The sequence below is a fragment of the Apiospora marii genome, assembly GCF_038362585.1.
Source record: "Apiospora marii strain CBS 49790 chromosome Unknown utg000002l_segment0_segment0, whole genome shotgun sequence".
NCBI classification, from domain to species: Eukaryota; Fungi; Ascomycota; class Sordariomycetes; order Amphisphaeriales; family Apiosporaceae; genus Apiospora; species Apiospora marii.
In genome coordinates this window covers 2,340,890-2,363,316 of record NW_027117373.1, presented here as the reverse complement: position 1 = coordinate 2,363,316, position 22,427 = coordinate 2,340,890, and the positions used below count along the sequence as shown (strand labels likewise).

General features: G+C 49.4%; 5 protein-coding genes across 5 annotated transcripts; 1 reads left to right on the top strand and 4 right to left on the bottom strand.

Moving 5' to 3' along the window:
• Window positions 1–6,854: 6,854 nt before the first annotated feature.
• On the bottom strand, window positions 6,855–7,901 carry PG985_002410 (uncharacterized protein; the record flags this gene model as incomplete). Its single annotated transcript, XM_066822179.1, has 1 exon — window positions 6,855–7,901. The coding sequence occupies one exon, from the start codon at window positions 7,899–7,901 to the stop codon at window positions 6,855–6,857; it is 1,047 nt and encodes a 348-aa protein (XP_066689611.1).
• A 32-nt stretch (window positions 7,902–7,933) lies between these two features.
• PG985_002409 (uncharacterized protein) lies at window positions 7,934–9,379 on the bottom strand (the record flags this gene model as incomplete). The annotated part of the gene is made up of 1 exon (XM_066822178.1): window positions 7,934–9,379. One exon carries the CDS (start codon window positions 9,377–9,379, stop codon window positions 7,934–7,936), a length of 1,446 nt encoding a protein of 481 aa, XP_066689610.1.
• Window positions 9,380–12,820: 3,441 nt separating this feature from the next.
• On the bottom strand, window positions 12,821–13,711 carry PG985_002408 (expansin module family protein; the record flags this gene model as incomplete). Its single annotated transcript, XM_066822177.1, has 1 exon — window positions 12,821–13,711. One exon carries the CDS (start codon window positions 13,709–13,711, stop codon window positions 12,821–12,823), a length of 891 nt encoding a protein of 296 aa, XP_066689609.1.
• Window positions 13,712–15,762: 2,051 nt separating this feature from the next.
• On the bottom strand, window positions 15,763–16,856 carry PG985_002407 (uncharacterized protein; the record flags this gene model as incomplete). The annotated part of the gene is made up of 3 exons (XM_066822176.1): window positions 15,763–16,081; window positions 16,224–16,391; window positions 16,588–16,856. The coding sequence occupies 3 exons, from the start codon at window positions 16,854–16,856 to the stop codon at window positions 15,763–15,765; spliced, it is 756 nt and encodes a 251-aa protein (XP_066689608.1).
• A 667-nt stretch (window positions 16,857–17,523) lies between these two features.
• PG985_002406 (polarity establishment/cellular polarization) lies at window positions 17,524–20,724 on the top strand (the record flags this gene model as incomplete). The annotated part of the gene is made up of 1 exon (XM_066822175.1): window positions 17,524–20,724. The coding sequence occupies one exon, from the start codon at window positions 17,524–17,526 to the stop codon at window positions 20,722–20,724; it is 3,201 nt and encodes a 1,066-aa protein (XP_066689607.1).
• Window positions 20,725–22,427: the final 1,703 nt, after the last annotated feature.

The window sequence follows — 22,427 nt, the reverse complement described above, 5'->3', positions numbered from 1 at the left end:
TTTTGGTAGTGTTGTGTTGTTGTTGATTCGATGATCGATCGTCCGGTTGTCCAGTCCGAGTCCGCGACCCTTCACATCAACTCTAAATGAGCGCAATGGTGGCAATGTCACCAAAAAGGGTTACTAAAAGGGGGCCTGAGGCCTATTAAGAACGGAAACGAAGCCGCCGCGAGCAGAAGGGATTCTGCTCAAGACTCGAGCGATGTCGATATCAACCCGTTTCACGGAAATGGGCGATTTTTGGAGTCTTGACGGGAGGAAAGATGAGGGTTGAGGAATGGGGGAATAGTGGGGGAAAGGGAGGATGAGGGAAAAGAAAAAGAGACTGGACTGGTCGGTCCTCTTGGGGATTGTAGCGTGGTGTTGACAGAACAGGAGTCAATGGAAATGGGAAGGGGGGCCTTCAGCGACTGAAGGCAGGAGGGTTTAGCTCGCTGGGAAACTGGGATGCCAGTCTGGGCTAGGACTGGTTTAGGTAAGGGCCGGTACAAAGATAATTGCCAAGCCCAGACATGCGGGTGGGTATGCACCAAGAGAATATGGGGGGGTGGTCAGGGGGGCTGGCTGGACGCGCTGTCAGTGGACGAAGACAGTGGCACAAATCAAAACGGGACGCCCGGGGACGAGAAAGAAGTGGGAATGCAGTGTGAGGTTGACCAAATTACGCACTCCCACCATGCTGTGGCCCATGGTGTGCTCGCTTGTACCTTGGGCCGCCGTCCCCTGAATGCCCTGGTCATGCAGCCAACATGGGGTACCTTGGGTTGCACGCAAACTTTGGTGAGGGCGCCACCCGCAGCCCAAGTAGCTTTTGCTAGGGAGCCGTCGCTCAAGGGCTCCCAATCGACCTCGAGGTACGCGGGAGTGAGTAGCCTGATGCATTTTCCGGAAAGATCGCATCAAGTCGCGCGCGTCCCCTCCCCTCCTGAACTAGAAGCTTGGCTCTCGAGTGCCGCATGTATTCCAGACGTATCGTTTTACTGCCTACCTACATTTTACTCACGACTCCATACCAATGATGATTCGCCAAGGTTGCCAACGGAATAGGGCCTGCCTCATGGGAGATAATGATAGGATACGAACCAACGTGCCGATAGAATTCGACAATGGGCGCGCAGTGTGCAGCGGCCTACACAAGGATGACTGCACATTCATCACGAGGAATGCATTCTTACGGATACTTTTGGCCAAATTAAACCTTGCTTGACGAGAGGCAGCAAGCGGGCTGCTTCCATGGCTACCCTGGCTGGGTGGTGGCTTGCTACCAAGTGCAAATGGCGTGGACTACTGGAATACAATACCTACACTACAGTGCACAACGAACAGCTTGTTCAGTTCAGGCATGTAGATCACGAAGATTCAAGCACTTAAGAAACAACTATAAAAAAAGACATGTAACCCGCGAATCCGCGATGACGGCATGTGCAAACACCAATGTGCATCACCATCTTAACTACTGGAACGAATATGTAAGGCTGGGGTGACATAAGGGGGGACAAATGTTCCTGTTACGAATCAGGGCCCATCTGATGTTCTGCAGAACCTCTCTTTCGGGGCTTAGTGCACAGTAGCTGGCCGACGATCAAATTTCGTCCATCCATTGCGGCCCTTCACCATCCCGAAAAACAGGTTCAGATTGCAGATTGTTGATTGATGTGTTTGCAATAATCAACCTCAATCACCACCACACACTCACTGCCCCGGTGGGTGGTGACACTTTGTGAGACCCGGTTTGCCCGGCACTCGTGCAGCCCTCTGCAGCGCCGGCTTCAAATGCTACCGCCCAAGTCTGGACTTCTTCGCTCGCTTCTTGCCTTCTCAGCATGACAACGTTTCGCAATACTTCGACCTTGACCCCTGCGACAATGCGTGTTTTGGCCGCCGTACCAAGCTAGCAGCAGATCACTGGGGTGTGTAGCTGGGCAAAAGCTGGACAGGGTACTATTCATCTATCAATCCCTCTAACAAAAAACCATTCATAAGACCGGCTGGGCGGCGTGCACTGCCACCCTTCGGTTGCCCTGAACTGCGCCTGCTCCAGTCGGTTTGACCCATTCCAGGGAAATTGGCCAGCGACTCGGCCGCCGGCCGGAATCTGCAGGTGCCAATCTGCAAATCCTCTCTCTCTCATTCTCTGTGTGTGCGTGTGCGTGTGTGTCAAAACACTGCAAATCATCAATATCACGAGCTGACGAATCTCATCTCATCTCTCTCTCGTGATTGACCTCAATCAACCGTTCCCAGATCTGCCTGCCTCCGTGCATCTCTGGCCAGCCGTACAGCCGACCTCAGCATCGGCAACGACGCAAAGACTCGGTCACCGCAGCCCGACTGACGCACGCCTGTTGACGCCAATAGTGCAACTTATGTGATGGTATAGTGCGTAAAGCTAGCTTAAATACTGGTACAGGCCTACCTACTTCCTACTCTGCTTGCTGGCACCTCTCAGCTGCTCTCGTTATGCCGCCAGCTTGGAACTTGGAACTCTACCGCTAGTCCAAGGTTGAGGCTCGGCGCGCCGGTTCAACATGCTTGGCCCGGCTTGGAAACTCTCGTGTACAAAAGGAAACTCCTTTGGCCAGTATGCATGCATACTTACTAAAGGTCGTAATTATACGAATAACTAAAATAATACGATTTAACGTATTATTGTTAAATAATATACTACTATAAAAATATTAGTAATTATATAAATAACGCGTTTTAACTATTAATTAATAACGTTATCGATTTAAATAGTTATATATACTTTTAATATTTAATGTAATTAGAAAGTATTTAATTTATTACTTAAATTAACGCTTTTTTCGATTTCCGCGATGCCGTTATAAAATCAGGCGGCGTAATAAGCCTTTTATATTAATACTATTTTTAACGAGGCTTTATATTAATTTACTAATTTTATAAGTTTATATAAGTTTTATATGTATTATAATTATTGTAAATATTTTATTATTACGTTATTTAATTCTAATTTATTAATTAAATATTTACAGCGTTATAAGAATTATTAGCGTTAATTATTTAAATATCTTAAAAAAGATTAAAAGAATTTAAACCTTATATATTATAATTAACCTCGTTTCTATATAAATTCTATTATTTTTACATTACTTACTAATTTATTATTTTTATTGTTACCGTCGATTTATTAATATAATAAAAGAAAGTAACGAAAATTAACGTACGCGTTATTAAAAAATAGTTTTATTTTTATTATTTTAAAAGGTACCTTTAATAATTTTATAATAGAAGAGATTATTAATTTTAAACTGCCGTATTTATAAAAGATTACTAATTTATATTTATCAGAATTATATTCGGCTTTACAAGATTAAGTAAAGGATTAAATTTTATTATTAATATATATTAACGTTATTTTTAATGCCGCGGATAATTTTTAGAAATATTGGTTATTTAATATATTAATTTAAGTTAATAATAGTTTTATTTTTTATTAAAAAATAGTTAATATCGAAACTTTATAAATGAACGCTATAAATTATTTATTTTTATTTAAAAATACCCTGCGAAATATAACTGATAATAACTTTAATAAAATTAATAAATTCGCGTTAAATATTTATAAGATGATATTAATAGTTTATTAATTAATTAGTGTAAATTTAGATTTAAAAAACGCGTTTTATATAAAGTACGATTTTTATTTACTTTAGTTGTTAATTAAGGACTTATTTATTATTTAACCTTTTAAAAAAGTAATAAATAAAATAATAAAATTAATAACGTTTTTTAAAAAGTTATTATTATAATATGTTTAATTAAAGAAAAATATACTAAAATATATTACAAAGTTAATAACGTTCCTTTTTATATAAATTAATAGTTTTTAATATTATTTAATATTAATTATATTATATTAATATTCATTAATTTTATACTTTAACAGTTATATAATACGCTAAAGATTTTAATAACGCATTATTAATTCTATATTAAAATTTTAAGCCTTATTTATATATTACCTCTTATAACCTAATATTATTAAAGAAAAAAAGAAAATATTAATAAACTTAGTTAAATTTATTAATTTTATTAAATAACTACGAAATTTAACTAAATATTAACGTTTACTATAAACGCTTATAACTATTATTTAACTTATTATAAAATAATAAAAAGTATTAGAATTTAATTAAATTAATTTTTATTACATTGTTTATCGATAAAAAACTATTAAAAAATAGTGGAAAATATTATAAAACAATGGTAATATATTTTTTATAAGTATTAATTAAGCTTAAATAAATGTTTTATACTCTCGCTAATTCGAAAAATAAATTATTAAAGCTTACTAAGTAACCTATTTATTTAATATATTAATATTTAATAATAATATTTTTAATAATTAGGTTTTTAATATAAAAGTTTTTTTAATACATTATTTACCTACCGTATTTAATATTTAAGATACGATCGGCGAGTTTTACGAATTTCGCGATTAAACCGGTTAATTATTTAAAGTAGTATATTATTAAAGCTTTAAACCTATTTTATTATTAAAATTATACTAGTAATAAGTAAAGTAATTTAATAATAAACTAGCGCTAATAATATTTTAATTACTAAACATAATTACTAATAATATCCTTTTAAAAAGAGCGTTTTCTTTTAAATATTTAATTTATAATACTTTATATAATAAATTAAGCCCTAAAAAAGCCGATAAATTAACTTTTATAATAATAAATATATATGTATTTAAATGTATTTATAATAATACTTTTTTACGCCGTTATTTTAATTTAATTAAAGCCGATCTCCTCGAGCTAAAAGAAATAATATACTTTTATATATTAAATTAAGTTAAAAATATATTAAAAGTTACTTTTTTTTAAAATTTAACTAATTTATTATTAATACGGCCTTTTTTAATATTAAAGGTTAATATTTTTATTAAAAGTTAATAATTACCAACCTTAATAAGGCCATTATTACATAATAGCTATTATAATAACAAATACCGCTAAAATACTATTATCGCATAATATTAATTAGAAATTTAAAATCCCTAATACTTATCAGCATCACCCAGAAGGGCGTATTGTTAACAGTTGCTTGGCGGCCGTCCAGCAAACGCTTGACATGTTTCCCTCTTGGCCATTCTTTCCACAGAGGTCTGGCAATGTGCTCGTACACACACACATACACGTACAGGTAATCCCATATCGCCGTTGATGAGTAGTGCCAAGACCCAAGGGACCAAGGGACCATTTTCTGAGGCCTCGTAAGCTCGCTGGAGAACTTCATCGCACTACCTAGTTAATCTGGCGGGGGAAGGGAGAGGGGCTCCACGAAGAGAGCGACTGAGCAGCAGTGGTGTAGAAATTGTTGCCGGGTTCCGCGAAACGCCTGTCCACTTCTTTCTTCAACAATGGATCTTCGCGGTCTGGAATAATTTTCTGTTTCATTGACCACAGATGGATGTTTGACACGAGCGACAGAGACTCTCGGATTACTGGCGTGCCTCTGCAAGCTCTGCCTGGCAGATTCGCAGATCTGTGAAAAGGCCACGGCCTCGGCTTCTTCTACCCACTTTCTCCCGTGTATCAGCTCGAGGCTAGTGGCAACGTTATTCCCGTATCTGGTCGGCTCGCCAGACTTCAGACTTCGGGCAGACTCCTACCCGAGTCAGAAACCCCATCCTATTACACATGTACAGCCCTCTCAATTAGAGTATTTCTAATTTTATAGGTAGCTGTGGTTAATATACGAACGTTTATAAATATTATCTTGGCCTTCTTATAACCTGGCTTGGGACCTCGCGCAATCACATTGGCTTTTGCTGTTTGACTGGTTCAATTGAATGCATTGTCCTTAATGCCGGTTCTCGCGGCTGCAAATGCGCAAGTACCATTTGCACCATTCCACTGGTACTACTAGATGACCGGTGATTATGTAATATCGTGTTTCAATAATGGACTTTTCAAGTCTATAGCCATCTACCATCGTCGGCGACGCCTTTTTAGATTGGGGAAGATTGTTGTCTCTGGGGAAAACCACATTCTGTTTCTCGAATTAATACTTCTGATTGCAGGTCGGCGGCACAGGCTCCCGGCTGGACCCTTACTACGAGTACTTGGAGTCTACTTGCCCGTCGGTTATTTCCACCGGGATGGTATCGGAGCCTATCACAGGATGAGCCCCTTACATTGATCTGTGTAAATGCATCCAACGCAGTAGTAAGACCTAATGCAGGTACACATGGTCCCCCATAGGTAACATCCACACACCACATCACACCACTGATCTAGTCGCAGTTCAATGGTCAATTGAACAAGGGACGCGGGGCAAAGGAGAAAATGAAAGGATGAGGTCGTTGGCCGTTGGTCCCTTAGGCGCCGGGCAGCTGGCACATGTCCACTGGTGATGAAGAGATAGGGAGGCACGTACCTACTTCCCACCATGTGGTCTGCTGTCACCCGTCTCCTGTTGATCAACGGTTCCGAGATTCCTTCGAGAACGCTAACCGGCCAATTTAATAGGCGGAAAAATACTGCACAGGTAACCAACACACGCAGAGATATCCTTAATCAGCAATACCCAAAAGCACGATTGTCTGGCGCATCTAAATTGGGTCCGGGGCGAATGTTCGGTTCGACCAATTAGATACTTCAATATTCATTTCTAGAAGACAGCATGCTCATCTAACCTCGTTATCGTGCACAAACATATAAATGTCTCTGGGTATATTCTCGTATTATCTCTATATATAGGTTATTCTTCATATGCTTTCGTAATCCACGACGACGGTTTCCTATCGTGCGTGTCTCTTTCTTGTCTATTCATACATAGATCCATACCCACTTTACCAAGCTGGCTTTCCCGTCAACTCAGAAGAGCTGCCACTCCCGATCCCAAGGCTTGTTGCCCCGGGAGTAGTCGATCCCGTGCTTGTAGCTGCCCGTCAGCTCCTCCTCGTCGACGCCGCAGTGCGTCTGCCCGTCGCGGCCCTCGAACCAGCCGAGGCCGTACGTCTTGCCCAGGCCCTCGAGCTTCCGCACCATCTCGGCGTTGGTGAGCTTGGCCGTGCCCACAAAGTCGTACAGCATCTTGCTCTGGTGCATGAAGGCCAGCACGCTCGAGATGGTGTTGGGCTGGCGCGGCAGGAACGGGTGGCGCCGGCGCACGAAGACGATGGTGGCCACGACGAACATGTAGAGCAGGATGAAGCACGTGAGAGTCAGCGATATGGTAAAGGATGCCACGGTTTCCTGGCCAGAGTTTATCGTGTTTCCCTGGCGAGGTATATTTCCCAGCCCATCGTCGTCATGATAATCTTGGGCCTGGCCAACAAAGTCCCTGCCGGACACAGTCGCTAAACTGGTCACAAATATGGTAAGAGTTTCAGAAAGGACGGTGCCGAAACCGACCAGGAAGACCATCCAATGCCGATTGAGAAGCGCACGCAACGCTACCCAAGCGAAGGGCATGGCAGTGTAGTCCAATGCCAGAGTCTTTGCAGGGGCGTGCCTTTTGGAGAGTAAATAATAAGGCTCCATCATTCGAATGCTAGTCTCGAGGGAGCCCCACGCCAACTTGATCGAGACTGCGAGAGCAGTCACAACCCAGGGGGCTTTGTCTGTCAGCTCATTGGCTTGAGTGAACAGGACAATCGGGACGAATGCTAGGAAGAGCAATATGCCAATGATGAACGGCACGCCGCCCTCCGCCCGGAGCATGAGCGGGTGGGGATTCTCCGATACGTCGATTTCCTTAGACTTCTCCTTATTGTTGGTCGACATTGGTGTGGAGTCTTCCGGTGCCAATGAGGAGTTACGGAGAACGTAACGATGGTTCTTAAGTTTGCGGTGGATATCCTTGGGCTTTGCGACATCCATATCCTTGAAGTCCATCATGATGTGACTGACCACCGCCATGGATGCCAGCCCGGCAATGCCTTTCACGTCAGCTAGGAGCCCAGACCTCCTGCTATGGAGTTGGTAGATAAGACGCAGCCAAGGACTGCTATGATCACAAAGGTGCTGGTGAGGAGCCGGGACAACACCGCGCTCATGACAATCGTCTTCACCTTACGAGGATCAGCCAAGCGATCGGCCCTGTTCGGGGTCATGATGATCGATGCAGCTCCCAGTGTCGGGACTACGGAGACGGCCAGCATTGTTGCAACGGACGAGACTGCGACAGCATAGTGTTTGCGCTGAAAGGCTCGGAAGGGCCGGGAAAAGCTGAAACCGGTGATATAATCGACATTAATCGATTCCGCAGCAAGCGCTCCGCCGTCCTTGGACATTTGGTAGAACGCTTCCAGTCGCTGGACCTCCACATCCGTGATCTGCCATAGCACGCCATACGTGACAGTGACCAGAGTCGGCACAAATCTCAGGACGAAGTAGTGGAAGGGGTCGATCTCTTCGGGTGTGCTAAATCTCATCAAAGGCTCCCGAGTCGAGGATTGATAGATCAGTTGTACCCCAACGGCGAGAAGAAGGGATATCAAGGTTAAAGCTAGTAGGTAAGGCCACCGCATCGAGAAGGGTTTCCAATTAGGCTGGGGATAAAATATCTCTGTGTTCTTGCTCGATTTCGGGAAAGTGGTTTGGCGCATGTGGTTGGGATCAACTCCTAGGGCCATTGGGCCGACCATGTTACTCAAGTCTACCCCGGACTGTTTGTCCACTGGGTCTTCGATGATGACTTCTATGACTGCACCGGTCTTGTTGGCCTCGCTTTGGCCCAAACCTTTGATGGCCTCTTTCCTGGTCGTTGCTTTCCGCCTCAGTGTGAAGGAGTGCGAAAAGGTTCGCTGCACCGTCGGGCTGGTCGCCAACAGCATGTCGCTTTTGATCTGTGTTTTCGGGACATCGCCAGCCCCTATGCCTCCAGTCAACTGCCCGCTGGCTTCTTGTTTTTGTAACAGTTTGTGGAACTCCTCGTCCTGAGCCCCTATGGGCCCTGAGAAGGAGGTCACATCATAGAGTGACCCGTAGGTCCCCTCATCTTCCGCCGGTTGGCTTTCGGACGCAGCGAACGGAGCTGCAGCTTTCAGCAAAGACATATCGTAGCCCTCGTCTTCCACGAGGGTGTCTTGAGATTTTGCGCGAAAGCTTTTGTTTCGGGAAGCCCTTGGCGGACTATCGTCGGTTCTTTCAAGAGGCCGGTATCCTGCCGGGCTCCTCAGGGGGGTTGACCAGAGACTGCCAGCGTGCGAGGGAATGCGCAGCGTTGACGATTCATCCTGCGACTGCAGAGATACCAGAGAGTCTCGGCCCTTGTTACGTGAGGGTCCATGCTCATCGTAAGGGCTCTCCGATATTTCCGAGACCTTGTGCGATAAGCGATGATGGGACCGGGCCGTGGTCGATGCTGAGGGTGAGGCTTCATCTTGCTGCGCCATGGTCACGGTTGCGCCGATTCTAGGGTATCATTAAGAACGTGGTAATAAAATGTCGGGACGACGCCGTTGAAGCAAGCAAGTGTAGAAGTATAATGAAGTGGAGGCCTGGGCGCATGTATCTTCCACATGTAGATAGGCAATCTACTAGGCCAGTCCAGGCAGAACGTGACTTGTTGACTGAGCGTAAGCAATAATAGATGCAGGGCTTCTCGAAAAGAAATGGTCACCGAGTACTCCGGAACATTGGACTGACAGCTTGGCCGCAAGACAAAAGCAACCAGCGCTTTCCGTGTTATTTGTTCAGCCCTCCAGATCGGTGTGAGATAAGGTATACGATGAATGTTTCCCACACACAGATCAGGTATGGTCAGGCAAGGGGTGAGGGCAGGTTTGATGTATGCCGTCCGAGGATAAAGCTTGCCTGCAGGCACAAAAAACAAGGTTACCGGGTCATGAAGATGGGATGGAGGAGACGAACCCATGGCTCGGGTTCAGCCCCGAAACGCCCAAATTTCGTCGGGTCGTCGCCTGAGGGCTGAGGCACCCCGGCCCCCAAACAGGAGCGCACAAGAAAGAGAGAGCGGGAGCGAGATCAGACGGTTTGATCAGCGCGACCTTGCTTGCCAAGCAGCCAAGGTCAGCTCCAAATGCCCCCCCCCCTCGTCTGCTCTGTCCGTGAACTTTGGAGCAGCATCACGAAGAGCAGTAGCTCCGGCGGCAAGGAAGGAGGCTAGACCTCTTCTGGGAAGCAGGTGAAGCAGGGGGGGAGGCCTCATGGCGCTCTCCAACGGCTGACATGGCGGGGTTCTGTCCAATCAGCTGCCCAAACTTTATTTTTGGGAAGGGGGCGGCTGCCTGTGTTTAAAATAGCATTACTGCTTTTTTGCAAGAGTAATATCTCTCTGCAGAACAAAGCAGCTGCAGTAAACTATTATTACTAGAAGTGCTCACCGGTGAATAACGCGCGGAAGAGGGGGGCGGGGGCTGGATTTCAGTTGCACCGACGGGAGAGACGGATTGATTACTACATTATCTATCGTAGCGCATATGGTTTTGATATTGGTATTCGTGCAAGTTTACATGTTTCCCGACACGGACTTCTGGGGTAGGTTATACAACTTGTAGCTTGGCACTCTGGTGACAGACGAGACAAGTGCCTGCTAAGCAGAGACCGGATGAACATATCATGCCAGTAATTGGGTCGGGAAAAGTGATGGCTGTGCTGACCTGCCTTTTCTTCTCATCCAACTGCGAAAGCATCGCATCTCCAGTCAGTCTTGTTCTCTGGATGTACGAGGAAATTGGCCGATGGCTCCTTAAAACTCACAAATCGCCTTTGCGGCCCAATGAATGGGGGCAGCCCCGACCCGAGCCCATTACAGCGATAGGTAACCGGTCGCAAGGAATCGCCCTGATCCCCAACGCAAACACCTGAGACGTATGCGCCGGGCCGGCGATTTGCATAGCATCCGAAACCGTGATATGGGGTTCTGCCCCGAGTCATGACCCGGTCAGATGTGGAGGTTCCGTCGCCCTGCATATATTATCCGGAACCGCACGATGGAACTAACTGGTCGGCATAGTCCATGCTTCGAAGACACAAGAAAAGTAGGGGATTTGCATTTCCCTTTCGCATCAATTCCACGATATACATACTATCGGCCCAGCAACAGGAGGCGGGTGATCAAACGAGGCTATCACGTATCATTACCTAACATGCTCGCATCTTTGACCCTGCCATTGCTGTCATACCTTGGATATGTCAAGTCCGAGCTCGTAGCAAGCCAACGTGGTAGACCCGCCGCCTAGAAATATCTACTGAAGTCTCTTTTACGGCAGAGACTGCCCAAGCTAATAATGGGATTGTGAGCGACTCGGTCATCCCCATCGCCTACCTCAGCACCGTCGCGCACTTCCAAGACTTTCCTCTTCCGTGATCGCAAGATAGGAAGACGCCCATAGTGTGCCTACCCAAATCTAGACCGTTCATCCAACTGTTAGCAGAGAGTCATGTCAGCCCCTCATGGGCAAGCCGACGTAATACCTACTCGGCCACTCTCCGCCACAAAAGGCCAAAAGAAACACCATCCACAATCGCATCCGCACCAGCATCGTCCGCTAGCAGTTATAAGACCAAAAAGAAAACTGACTCGGGAAGTCGACCCAGTCTAGTTTAATCCGTGGCGCCGTTTTAGAGTGAGCGCTACTCAGGACGGGTAAGAACAGCGTACTTCGTAGCGCCCGCGCGGGCTCCGGTTCCTGACTTGCTCTCTCCAGTCGCTCTAGCAACTCCGGTCTGCTGGCTGGGTGGTGCCGCCAGTCAACCGACGAAGAACTGCCAATTGATACACATGGTAGGTACACGCGAGTTGTACATATTGCAGCAGTGCCCCGAGACGGGATCTAGTTATGTATACTTGGGACAGCACTCAAGCAAGGACGCGCTGTTACCCAACGTCACGTCGTAACGAGTCGTTACCGAAGCCGATATCGTTTCGTCGTTTCATCTCTATAGCCGTTTCAGCGGTTGTTTGTTTATTATTTACAGTGCTCCGTGCCTTAGGAGGCATATATATAACAAGGCGCCCTATATATTCATATATGAGTGGAGCAACGTAATGAGCCCAAGCTTGCTTTTGCCCCATTGCCTGACCGGCAACGCTCAGGTGTAAGTAAATTGCGCAAAAGAAGAAGAAACCTGGTTCGACATCGCGTCATTCCATTGAAGAACACTGACGAGATCGACCGTGTGCTTGCCTGCCCTACCGTAACGGGGATTTGTCCCTCGGGCACCGCGCTTGGTGGATATGAACCAGACTTTTCGACTGGACCAAGGGCGGATCTCCCTCTCTTGCGCTCTCTCCTCGTGTTTGTTCGTATTGCGCCTGTGAGTACGGTGTAGCTCAGTTGGAAATCCACCAGATGATGATAGGCTAAAGTAGGTTAACCGTAAGCAATGCTGCGCCTTCTCGAAGGCACTCTGTAATTTCTGTAATTTCGCACGGGCAACCTCCCATGCGCGTGGCACTTTGACTACCAAGGTGAAGATCCCGGCGAAAGAGTGGGACGGTTGATCAGTCCAATTAAAGTAAACGATAAGGTTTGACACCAACAAAAGCGATGGACAGGCACTGAAGATCATCGATTCTTCAAGATTCAAGAATGGTTTGACAGATCGTCTGAATTTGTTTGTGTAATAGCCAGTTGTATCAAAACTGCTGTAGTAAGATATATACAAGAATTTTAATCTAAAGATTTTTGATTGTCCCGCGAGATGACAGCGTCATCTGGTTTCCCTCCTGGGAGTTCCCCCGTAAACGCCTTGTCCAAGAAACTTGGGAGACATGTCCTGCCCCCCAAGGCCACAAAATGGTGCATTCATGCGCCCAGATAGTATATTCCAAGAAGAATAAATTTTTGTGACGATTCGTTGCCAGCGGCTTAAGCGCCGGTAACGGGTTCGTTGAGCCACCAGGTGACCTCGCCGCGGCCGATATCGAGGCTGCCGAAGAGGTCCGTGAAGGCACCCTCGGTGACATCGATGGAGCCAGGCGCGCAGCCAGGGCAAGAGTCACGGATAGTGGCCTGGGTGGTCTTGCCCTTGGCGCTGATGGTGATGGTCTTGTCGCAGAGGATGTTGGCGGGCTGGTCCACGCCGTAGCTGGTCTTGCCCTGTCCGACCTTCATGAACCAGTCCTTGGAGACGGCGACGACGTTGCCCTTGGGGGTGCTGTCGTCGTAGCCGCAAGAACCCATACCGGGCTGGTAGTAGGTGATGTCACCGTTGAACTTCTCACCTCCACCGGACGAGGGAGCGGAGGGAGCAGAAGGGCTCTGGGCCGGCGCCTGTTGAGCAGTGGTCTGAGCAGGCGGGGGAGCGACAGTGGTGGGAGAAGGAGGGGGAGGAGGGGGCGCGACAGTGGTGGGCTTAGGAGCCGGAATCAGAGTCGTGGGAACAACCACCGGGGCAGGGGGGCTGGTGGTAACAGGTGCCGGCGCCGGCTGCTCGGGAGAAGGCTCAACCGGCTTGACAGCCTCAGCAGTGGGCTTCACCTCAGGAACCGAAGGCTTGGGCTGAGTAGGAGGCTCAAAGAACTGAGCAGCCGGGGCCTGGGTGGTGGTGGGCTTGGCAGCGGGAGCAGCAGTCGTGGTGGGCGCAGCCGTCGGGGTAGCAACGTCGTCGTCAACCCAGACGGTCTCGGTCACCCACTCGGTGGTCCATTCGACAACCTGGTCACGCTTCGCGTGGTCGTGGCGACGAGCATGGCCGTGGTGAGGCTGCGCAACGGCAACAGCGGCCAACAAGGCGGTAGCAAAAGTAGCAGACTTCATCTTGTATAAGGGTATTGATTCGAATATCAAAGCAAGTCGTGATGATCAAGGTCCCAGCCTGATAGGGGTATTGGGAAGTAATTCCAAATAGTGTGCTAACTCAAGGAGTGTCTCGGGTTGTCAATGACTGACGCTTGCGACAGACGAGTGCAAGTTGATCGTAAGAGGGTATCGAGTCGTTAAGTGTTGTCCAGTTCCTCCGGAGAGAATGAGTGTGGAGAGCAGGTGTACTGGTGTAGTAGGCCTGAAATGAATGTATACAGTGAGCGCTGCTCAGGAAAGGAATGATGGGTTGTGGTTGGAGATCACAATGGGGAACTGGTCATGGTTGGAGTGAAAGGAAGTTGGCTCTCTTTATCTGTGTTCCTCTGGCCTGGGCAAGCAGGGGCGCGCCATGGGGAGCGGAATAAAGACAGGCGAGGGTGTCCCGGCAGACCGCAGGGGGGGGGGGGAGAAAACGTTGCTAGGTAGGGTCTGGTCCAAAACGATTCGGGCCTAACTGAGTAGAGGAAATCGGCCTAGAGCATCTCGTTTCCTGGCCGGTAACCCGATCTCATTGGGTGGGTTTGGGTCTAAAACAAAAAGGCGCACTTGGGGCTTGCGGCTGGTGTGGGTAGAGACCGCAGGCTAGAGAGGGAGCGAGCAGAGGAGAGAACGAGCAAGGCAGTTAGTCAAGTTGGTGGTACCTACATCACAAGCTGGCGGCGTCGTGGGCAAACCAGGAGCCGGGGGACATCCGCCCTACTCCAAGGTTGGTACCTTGCAGCTGCAGGGGGGACGCCATGAATCAAGAAGCCAATGGGAGAGCCGATTCTGGCCTCTGCCCCCCCTCGAATTAAACTGGATTAGCTCGACACAAGGGCAGAGCGCACCCGTTCCTGACGATCTCTCCAATCCCCGTTGCTGGACCGGGAATGGTGGACTGGCCGGCTGAGCTGATGCTGTTTAAGTGCTGTGCTATATCGTGCGTCGTACTACTCCGGGCTACCACCCAACACACCCGTGGCTTGCATTAGCAGGCCTCCATCCAGGCATCCTGCTCTCCGCTCGTGTCGCCTTCACAACCCGAAGGAAAACTTTTTGCGCACTCCAGCTCCACCCGTCTGAATTGAATGACTCCATACGAGCAACGAGGCCGCTTGTGACAAATGACTACTGGCCTTGGCTTCGAGGCTGCTAGTAGTAGCTGCGGAAAGTACGTGGAAGCAACAGGCGGCCCTGTGAAAGAGATCTCCGAGACAAAGACTGATCGGTAGACTGCCAACCGGCTGCTTAGGTAGCCCCTAAATAGTACATGCCCACATACCTAAGCGTAAGCCCTACGGTACGGTGATAACGACGCTGGCACGACTTTGCGCTGCAGTCAGCACATGCAGTGGTGAGTGGCTCCAAGGAGGGGGATACAGTTTGCCGCCGTACCACACCATGCGAGCGAGACGGATCGGAGAAAATGTAGAGGTTACATGGTTACATGGTGAGAACCAGAAGTCTGTTGTGCGCGAGAGACAAGGAAGAAAAAAAGCGGGAGACAACCCGACTGCTAGGAAACACCCCGCTTTAGGGCCCTTGCCGCAAATCGGTAGATTGACGGCATACCGCCTTGTCAAGGCCAACATGCAGTTGGCCCATGACATCGGCGTCTTGTGTACGGAGTATAGTAGTACTTTCATACTATGAGAGATAAAAAAAATTACAAAACCAAGAAATCGAACCATGATCGGGGGATCTTGGTTGGGACACGCAATAGCCATCCCAAAAATGGAGCATTACTTACATGTGAGGGGGACTGGGGGCAATGTGGGTGGGCATTTTAACCGATTGCAGACAGACTACTTCGAGAATCGAGGAGAAATCGAGAAGAATTGGAGAGCTATTCAAGGCTGACTGACTGTCAAGTTGAGGGGATCAGGAAGTCGGTGTGGCCTACAGCAGGCATGTGGCAAGCAGGCTGTCTTGGGCATCATTCGTCAGTCTCGGAGAGGGATAGGGAGAGCCACATCACTAATCATAACCCTCGAGATTGGTTGGGGATGCATGCGTTCTATTCACGTTCAAGAAGCACTCTTACACTCCTGGGCCTGAGCCTTACTTCTAAAACTGTACAGGAAGATGTTCTCGCGCGAGAAGACTTCGCGGTCTTGATCGACAAGCTCTACAGTCCGGAACGCCTTCTGGGCCTTCTTGAGAAACTGCATGTCGGCCCGTCTCCTCTTCTTGAAGCAGAAGTAGATGGTCGCAGACGGACACAGGGCCAAGAGGTCAGACAGGGTGGCGAGAAGCAAGGGGAATGCAGGTTCAAAATAGACGCAGTCGGCGGCTAGGATGACATCTGGCTTGAAGTTGACCACGTCTGTTCCGAGCGGTTCTCCCCTGCGACACCATGGGCGGTCAGATTGTCTGCATTTAGAAACCGCAGGTATGGTATACCTAGAGCTGAACAGTAGATTCCATGTATGCTGGCGGCACGGTCTCTTTATTTGGGGCCGTCGTCGGCAGGATTTTGGGCACTTACCAATTCAACACGGCGGGCTGGACCCGGGAGCCAAGCTTGTTCAGAGCCACGTTCTTCTCCATGAGGGGCACCATATTAACCTGGTCGGTAACATATACCGGCTGGTCGATGTCGCATCCACTGGCTACTCCAAGTCCAACCAATCCTCCACCGGCTCCGAGTTCTAGACTGTGGTCATGACGTGAAATATCAGCACTCGATTTTCTTGCGGATCCATCCATACTACTCATTCACTCCTTCTTGCCTCCTCCTCTTCTGCCTGGGAAGCCTGGTATGTAGCCTGGAGCCCAGAAGCTTGACAGCCCCACTGGTTTCCTGGTAACGCCATAGGGTAACAAGTCATCATGCGCAAGTCCGAACCCACATTCTAGAATTTTTCAAATCGTCTCGGTGATAGCGGAGCATGTGCTTTGCCAGGACCATACCAGCTGGCCAGGCTTGACCGCCATTACCTGACTTCAGGTCTTCGTGCAACTGAATGGCACTCGGGAGGAGGCCCGAGAAATCGAGATTGGTCGTGGCCGCTGCTTTCAGTTCCCGTAGTGGTGCCAAGTCAGTGCCGATGGCCAGTGGTGAAAAGTCCGGGGACGGTGACCGCGACGTTTTCGGCTCCTGGGTGTCCATGGTGTCCATGGTGATTATATGAAGGAGGAGGGAAGGGAAGGGACTTTTTGAGGGCGATGTTTCAGCAAAGTTCCTTAGGTCCATATCCTTATCTCTCCCTGCCTGGCCCTCTGGACGGACGGCGGGCTGGCGGGTTCTTAGAGGTGTGAGAGGTTATTCGACTGGCAGGGTCTGTTAGTGCGAGTCTGCCGGCCCGTTGGGCGGCGATGGTGGATAGGAGCGTCAGCGTCCCTATCTTCGACCCAATCTCCCACTTCGATATATTGAAGGGAGGGCGGAGGCGTGATTTTTCGTCCCATCTTAATCCTCCGAAGTTCGCATGCCAATGCAAATGCTAGTTAGTATCTCTTTTTCGGAGGGAACCTTTTGAGAAAAACCCATGTGCTGGACCCGGCAGAGGAATTTGATCGACTACGAACACAGCTATGCGTGGCGAGACATATCAAATTCCACCACGGCGCCGTGCTGGGCGACGCGACGCTGTCACTCGACGCGTTCGGTATTGTTGCATGTAGGTATCATCACCAAGGTAACCTTTTACATGGTGACTTTCTCGTAGTCGAACGTTTGAGCTCTTTCCTCTTCTATTACTCGTATAATGGGTGATCATCTCGCCAACTTATTACACTCGTATGCGCGTCGAGCGCTGGTTAGTTGGTGATATGTTCTGTGCATCATGAAATCGCGGCGGCCTCTAATAGCGACGATCACTCTTTTCGTCTGCTGGGCTGATTCTTTACCTCAAGATTATTTCCCCATCAACTCACAGCTGCCCCCGGTGGCTCGTATTTCGGAGCCTTTCTCGTTCATATTCTCTCCTTCAACGTTTTCTTCCCCTTACCCTATTACATACAGCTTGGTGAATGCCCCAAAATGGCTCTCGATCGATAGCAACAGCAGGCGCCTGTTCGGCGAACCGAAGGACGAAGACGTCCCACCCGGCGAGGTTGTCGGAGTCCCTATCAAGCTACAGGCAAAGGATGAATCGGGCACGACGACAACGAACGCGACGCTGGTAGTATCAAGAAACCCGCCGCCGACAGTGAATATCCCACTTGCAGCCCAAGCGAAAAGATTTGGACCCTTCTCAGGCCCGTCGTCACTTTTATTGCATCCATCTAAGCCGTTCGCCTACACCTTTGACCGGAGCACCTTTCAAGCAGACCGGGCTCCGGAGTTGAACTACTATGCGGTAACCGGGGATAATGCCCCCTTGCCGTCCTGGGTCAGCTTCAACCCCAAGAACCTATCTTTCACGGGCACGACTCCCCCGTTCGAATCGCTGGTCCAACCTCCCCAGACATTCGATGTGCAGTTGGTAGCTTCCGATGTGTTCGGGTTTGCATCAGTGCCGCTGAAGTTTTCGTTGGTTGTTGGGATCCATGAGCTCACGTCGACAGCTTCCGCGGTTGCACTAAACGCAACCAGGGGCCAGCAATTCGAATACACCGACCTGGTGAAGGCTGTTCAGCTTGACAACAGGACAATACGGCCCGAGGAAGTGAAGTCGATAACAACATCCAGCCTTCCTAGTTGGCTGGAGTTTAATAATAAGACATGGGGGCTGAGTGGCACGCCTGGACCGACGGCAAACTCATCTAATGCCACGGTGTTCTTGCAAGATACATTCGCTGATACTGTCAATATCAGTCTGAGTATTAATATTCTCAAGGAATTGTTTCGCCAAAACTTCACCGCTCTCGATGTCACAGCTGGCGATAGCGTCTTGGTGGATCTAAAGGAATACCTATGGGATCCGTCGGAAGTAGACCTGGAGTTGAGCAACGAGCCCTCGGACTCGTGGCTGGAACTCGATTCATCAAGCCTGGTATTATCCGGAACAGTCCCAAGCGTGCAAGATGCGCTGGACAGTACAATTACCATCACAGCGACCTCTAAAGTCACGAGGCAGAAAGAAGAACGCACCATGGCAGTACACATAAACACCGGAGACATTGCGACAAAGACCAATGCTCTACCAGCTCCAACGGCTTCACCGACGGCCGAGGCACATCAAGAGGCACCCGCGGTCAATGTCCCTCTTTTGCTGGCAGTGTTGCTTCCTCTCCTGTTACTGCTGATCGCGGTGATTGTGGTGATGTTATGTCGCCGGCGCAGAAATCGTAGAGCTGGCGAAGGAAGAGTTCTGGAAGTATCCGCACCAATTCCCGGTACATTCGTGCGCCACGACACTGGTCCAGAGAACGGCTTACGGCACACCATGTTTGATATAGGGTCGTCAAGGAGACGACGTAAGCGAAAGAAAAGCAACCGCAGTGCTGCGACACCTAACTCGGAGTCTTCAGCAACATCGTTCACAGGGAGTTTGCAAAGCAGCACGGATAACCACCGCTCGGAGCGACAGCTTGTTACTCTGAGGTCATCTGACGGCTCACTTGCCTCGGGGGCAGACCAACGGCGAGCGCTTGACCCGGTGGTTCCACCCCTACGAGTGCCGACTGTTTTGAGAAACAGCGGCAGTCTTCTATCAGATACAAGCATCGGTGAGGATGAATACGACACCGACCGTGGAGACTCTGGATTGCATCTTGATGGAGCGGGAACCGAGCGGTCTGGTACCGCTTACTTGGATATGCCGAGGATACATGAGCCTTTTAGCATCCAGAACACGCCTGAGATTGCCTACCGAACGGGAAGCGACTGTGACTCGAGCGTCGAGCTCGTGAGAGAGGACATAGGCGTTGCTCTGTCCGGAAACCGCGACTCGACGCTGAGCATCCGCGGCATGGGCAGACGAGTTTCGCGGGCCTGGAAGCAAGGCACCGCATCGAAACTGCTGGAGGAGTACAAGCGCAAGAGCTACCAAAGCACGTCGAGTGCCAAAACAGGCCGTACAAGCCTTTTGACGACCGGCATCGCCGCCGAGAAGCCCGTCAATGCCAACGTCATCTCGAGGCCGACCATTGTCCACATACCCAGCAGACCGGGAGAGGCACGGCAAATCAGTAGGCGCGTGGACGGGTCCAGCCCGCTGTTCGGAGGCGGATCCATCGCCAACTCCCCTCGGACCCTGACGCCGATTGCGCAATCTTCCCCCTCTGCTACCAGCGACATTCAAAGGCCGCCTCCGATACTTCAGACCTTCACGGCCATGTCGCGCGATAGCGATACGTCCTGGGACAGGATCGCGCGGGACTCGCTGGGTATTGCGCACAAAGACCTGAAGCAGCCTCCGGCGCAGCCTACAAACGTGTTCAGTAAAGCCATTGGCCAAACCCAGGACACCCCGAATTGGAGCAATCGGAACTCCAAGAACCTCATGTCTCCCGATCAATGGCTTCGACCGAAGATGGATCGCGGCACAGAAGGCCCGCACCACATACCCAAGGCCGCCCCCAGATTATCGCTGTACCCCAATGTGATGGCATCGCCCGCAACTCAGGGGTCCATCACCACATCCGGATCGATATCGACAGGCTCTCCGGATAGCACTAGGCAAACACCGCCACGGCACATCTCCCACGGAGACCAGAAGCTCAATGTGGGCCGGATACGCAAGCAGCGTACGGGGGCCGCCCGGCCTCTGCCGAAGACAAAGTCGACAACGCCCTCGCCAACAGAGTGGCCGCGACCGACAGCAGCCCCGCCGCAGCGGCCCCTGCCCGAAACCCCGACCCGGCGGCCCCTGGCGGAGAGACCGAACGGCGCATATCGCGGGGGACCCGGGGGTGCCCAGGGGGCTGCTGCTGCAGTGGCGCGGAGCAGGTCGACGACCCTGTCGAAGCGATCTCACAAGACCCCCGCCAGCGAGCGTATGAACGACACGGATGATGGCTGGGAGGACGTGAGGCCGGATGAGTCTACGTCGTCGGCGGCAGGTTCTATCCACCACGGGAGCTTTCCGGCCTTGATATGAGGAAGGGGTGAAGGGCCGTTTTCGTTATTTCCTTTCCTCTCGGTCAGTCTTAATGTATCAATCAGCTCATGGGCCGGGCTCAGCATAGTAATTTGTTATTATTCGCGGTGTATTTGAACTATTTGTATCCACCGCATCTTGCACCTATTGGCATCGTCAAACTCCGTAGTTATTTTGTTTCCAATCCAGAATGGACGATATCAACTGTCCTAAAATTATACCTGACTCAACCAACCACATACTCGTCGTATGATTGCAAAATTTCTGACTTCTTGCACTTTGGACCCTAAAGGGGATTTATCATAAGACTAATCGGCACACTAAACAAGGCACAGCCACTACGCTATTTGGACGCAGGCCGTGTATGATTAAAGTCGTGTAGGAGTCGAGGTAATTAGTTGCTTCTCTTTCGCTGTCAACAAGTATGACGCCTCCGCAATCTCGTATACAGTTCGTTTTTTCTCTTGGCTTGATATTATGTGATGGCTGTACGGTGTAGTAAACATTCACGCCCATTTCGAGGATATAGTACGGGACATTACTCGACTGCCAGCATCGGACAAGTAAATGCTACATAGCGCTAGGCCCTTGGGTAGTGGAGGCGTGGCAACAAGGAATGATGCCTTCGAATTCCACTTGTCTAAGCTCTTGGCTCTTGGCTCCTGAAGGACGAGTTCGAGTGGGTGCTTGTGACGATGCCAAATTCTCTACCAATATGCATGGCATTGATTGTTTCGCTGATGGGATTGTCAAGCTGCATCTGTCCTTTTCGGCGCCCCCAGAGTTTCTCCGGCCTGGGCCAATCGATGGCGTGGGGAACCAGTAAGAAGAAATTTCTCTAGCTGACGAGATACGTCAGAGCCTGGTGGTAGTGTCTTAGTGTAGGTAAGGTCTTACAGACTCGAGAGAGCGAAACAAAAAGCACAAACTGGTTTTGGTTGCTCAAAGGATGTAGTCACCTACGCAATCACCGTAAGACGCTCTCGTTAGGGGACCGACACGGCTGCTAGCTTGCAGATGATGTCACCGATAGCGACCCTTACAACATGAGTAAGGTAAACGAGGGGGGAAACGAACGGGGGACCAAGCTCGGTGGACACGGGCCAGAGAATGCCGCCGTCTCTTTTGCTCCAGACTGCCAGAGAGTCCAGATCCTCGCTTGTTGCCTGTCATTCCAGCATAAAGGGCCTAGCAAGCTGGCCAGGAGAAGCGCCATTGGCCAGGAACCCTCCAAAAAATCTCACAAAGACACGCGACCAACCGTCGACTTTGTGATACCGGGTCGTTGCCCGCCATACATATGTACATAGCTGCAGCCTTCGAGCATCGTAGTATGGTACTGTAGCCAATATGTACGAGGACTGTGCTATTAATAAAACTAAAGGACCCCCGGCTGCGCGCTTCAACGCAAAGAAAATTTTCAGACAAAGGTGACTGGAGGAATGATAACGAACCAAAACAAATCATATGGGACTCGGGATGTGCCAATGTGCCCACCACCCATCCATGAGCATGAGCCCACAGCTTCCACGATCGATCCACTTCCGCTCGAGGTCTCCGGGCGCAGAAAGCGAGAGGCTAGAAAGGATAGGGACTATAAGTGTACAGAATAGAGTGAAGGAGTTCCGATCAGCCTAGTGGAAACGGAGGGAGCAGGGAGCAAGATGCCTACAGTACAGCGTAGGAGACTCATGGCCTCCTTG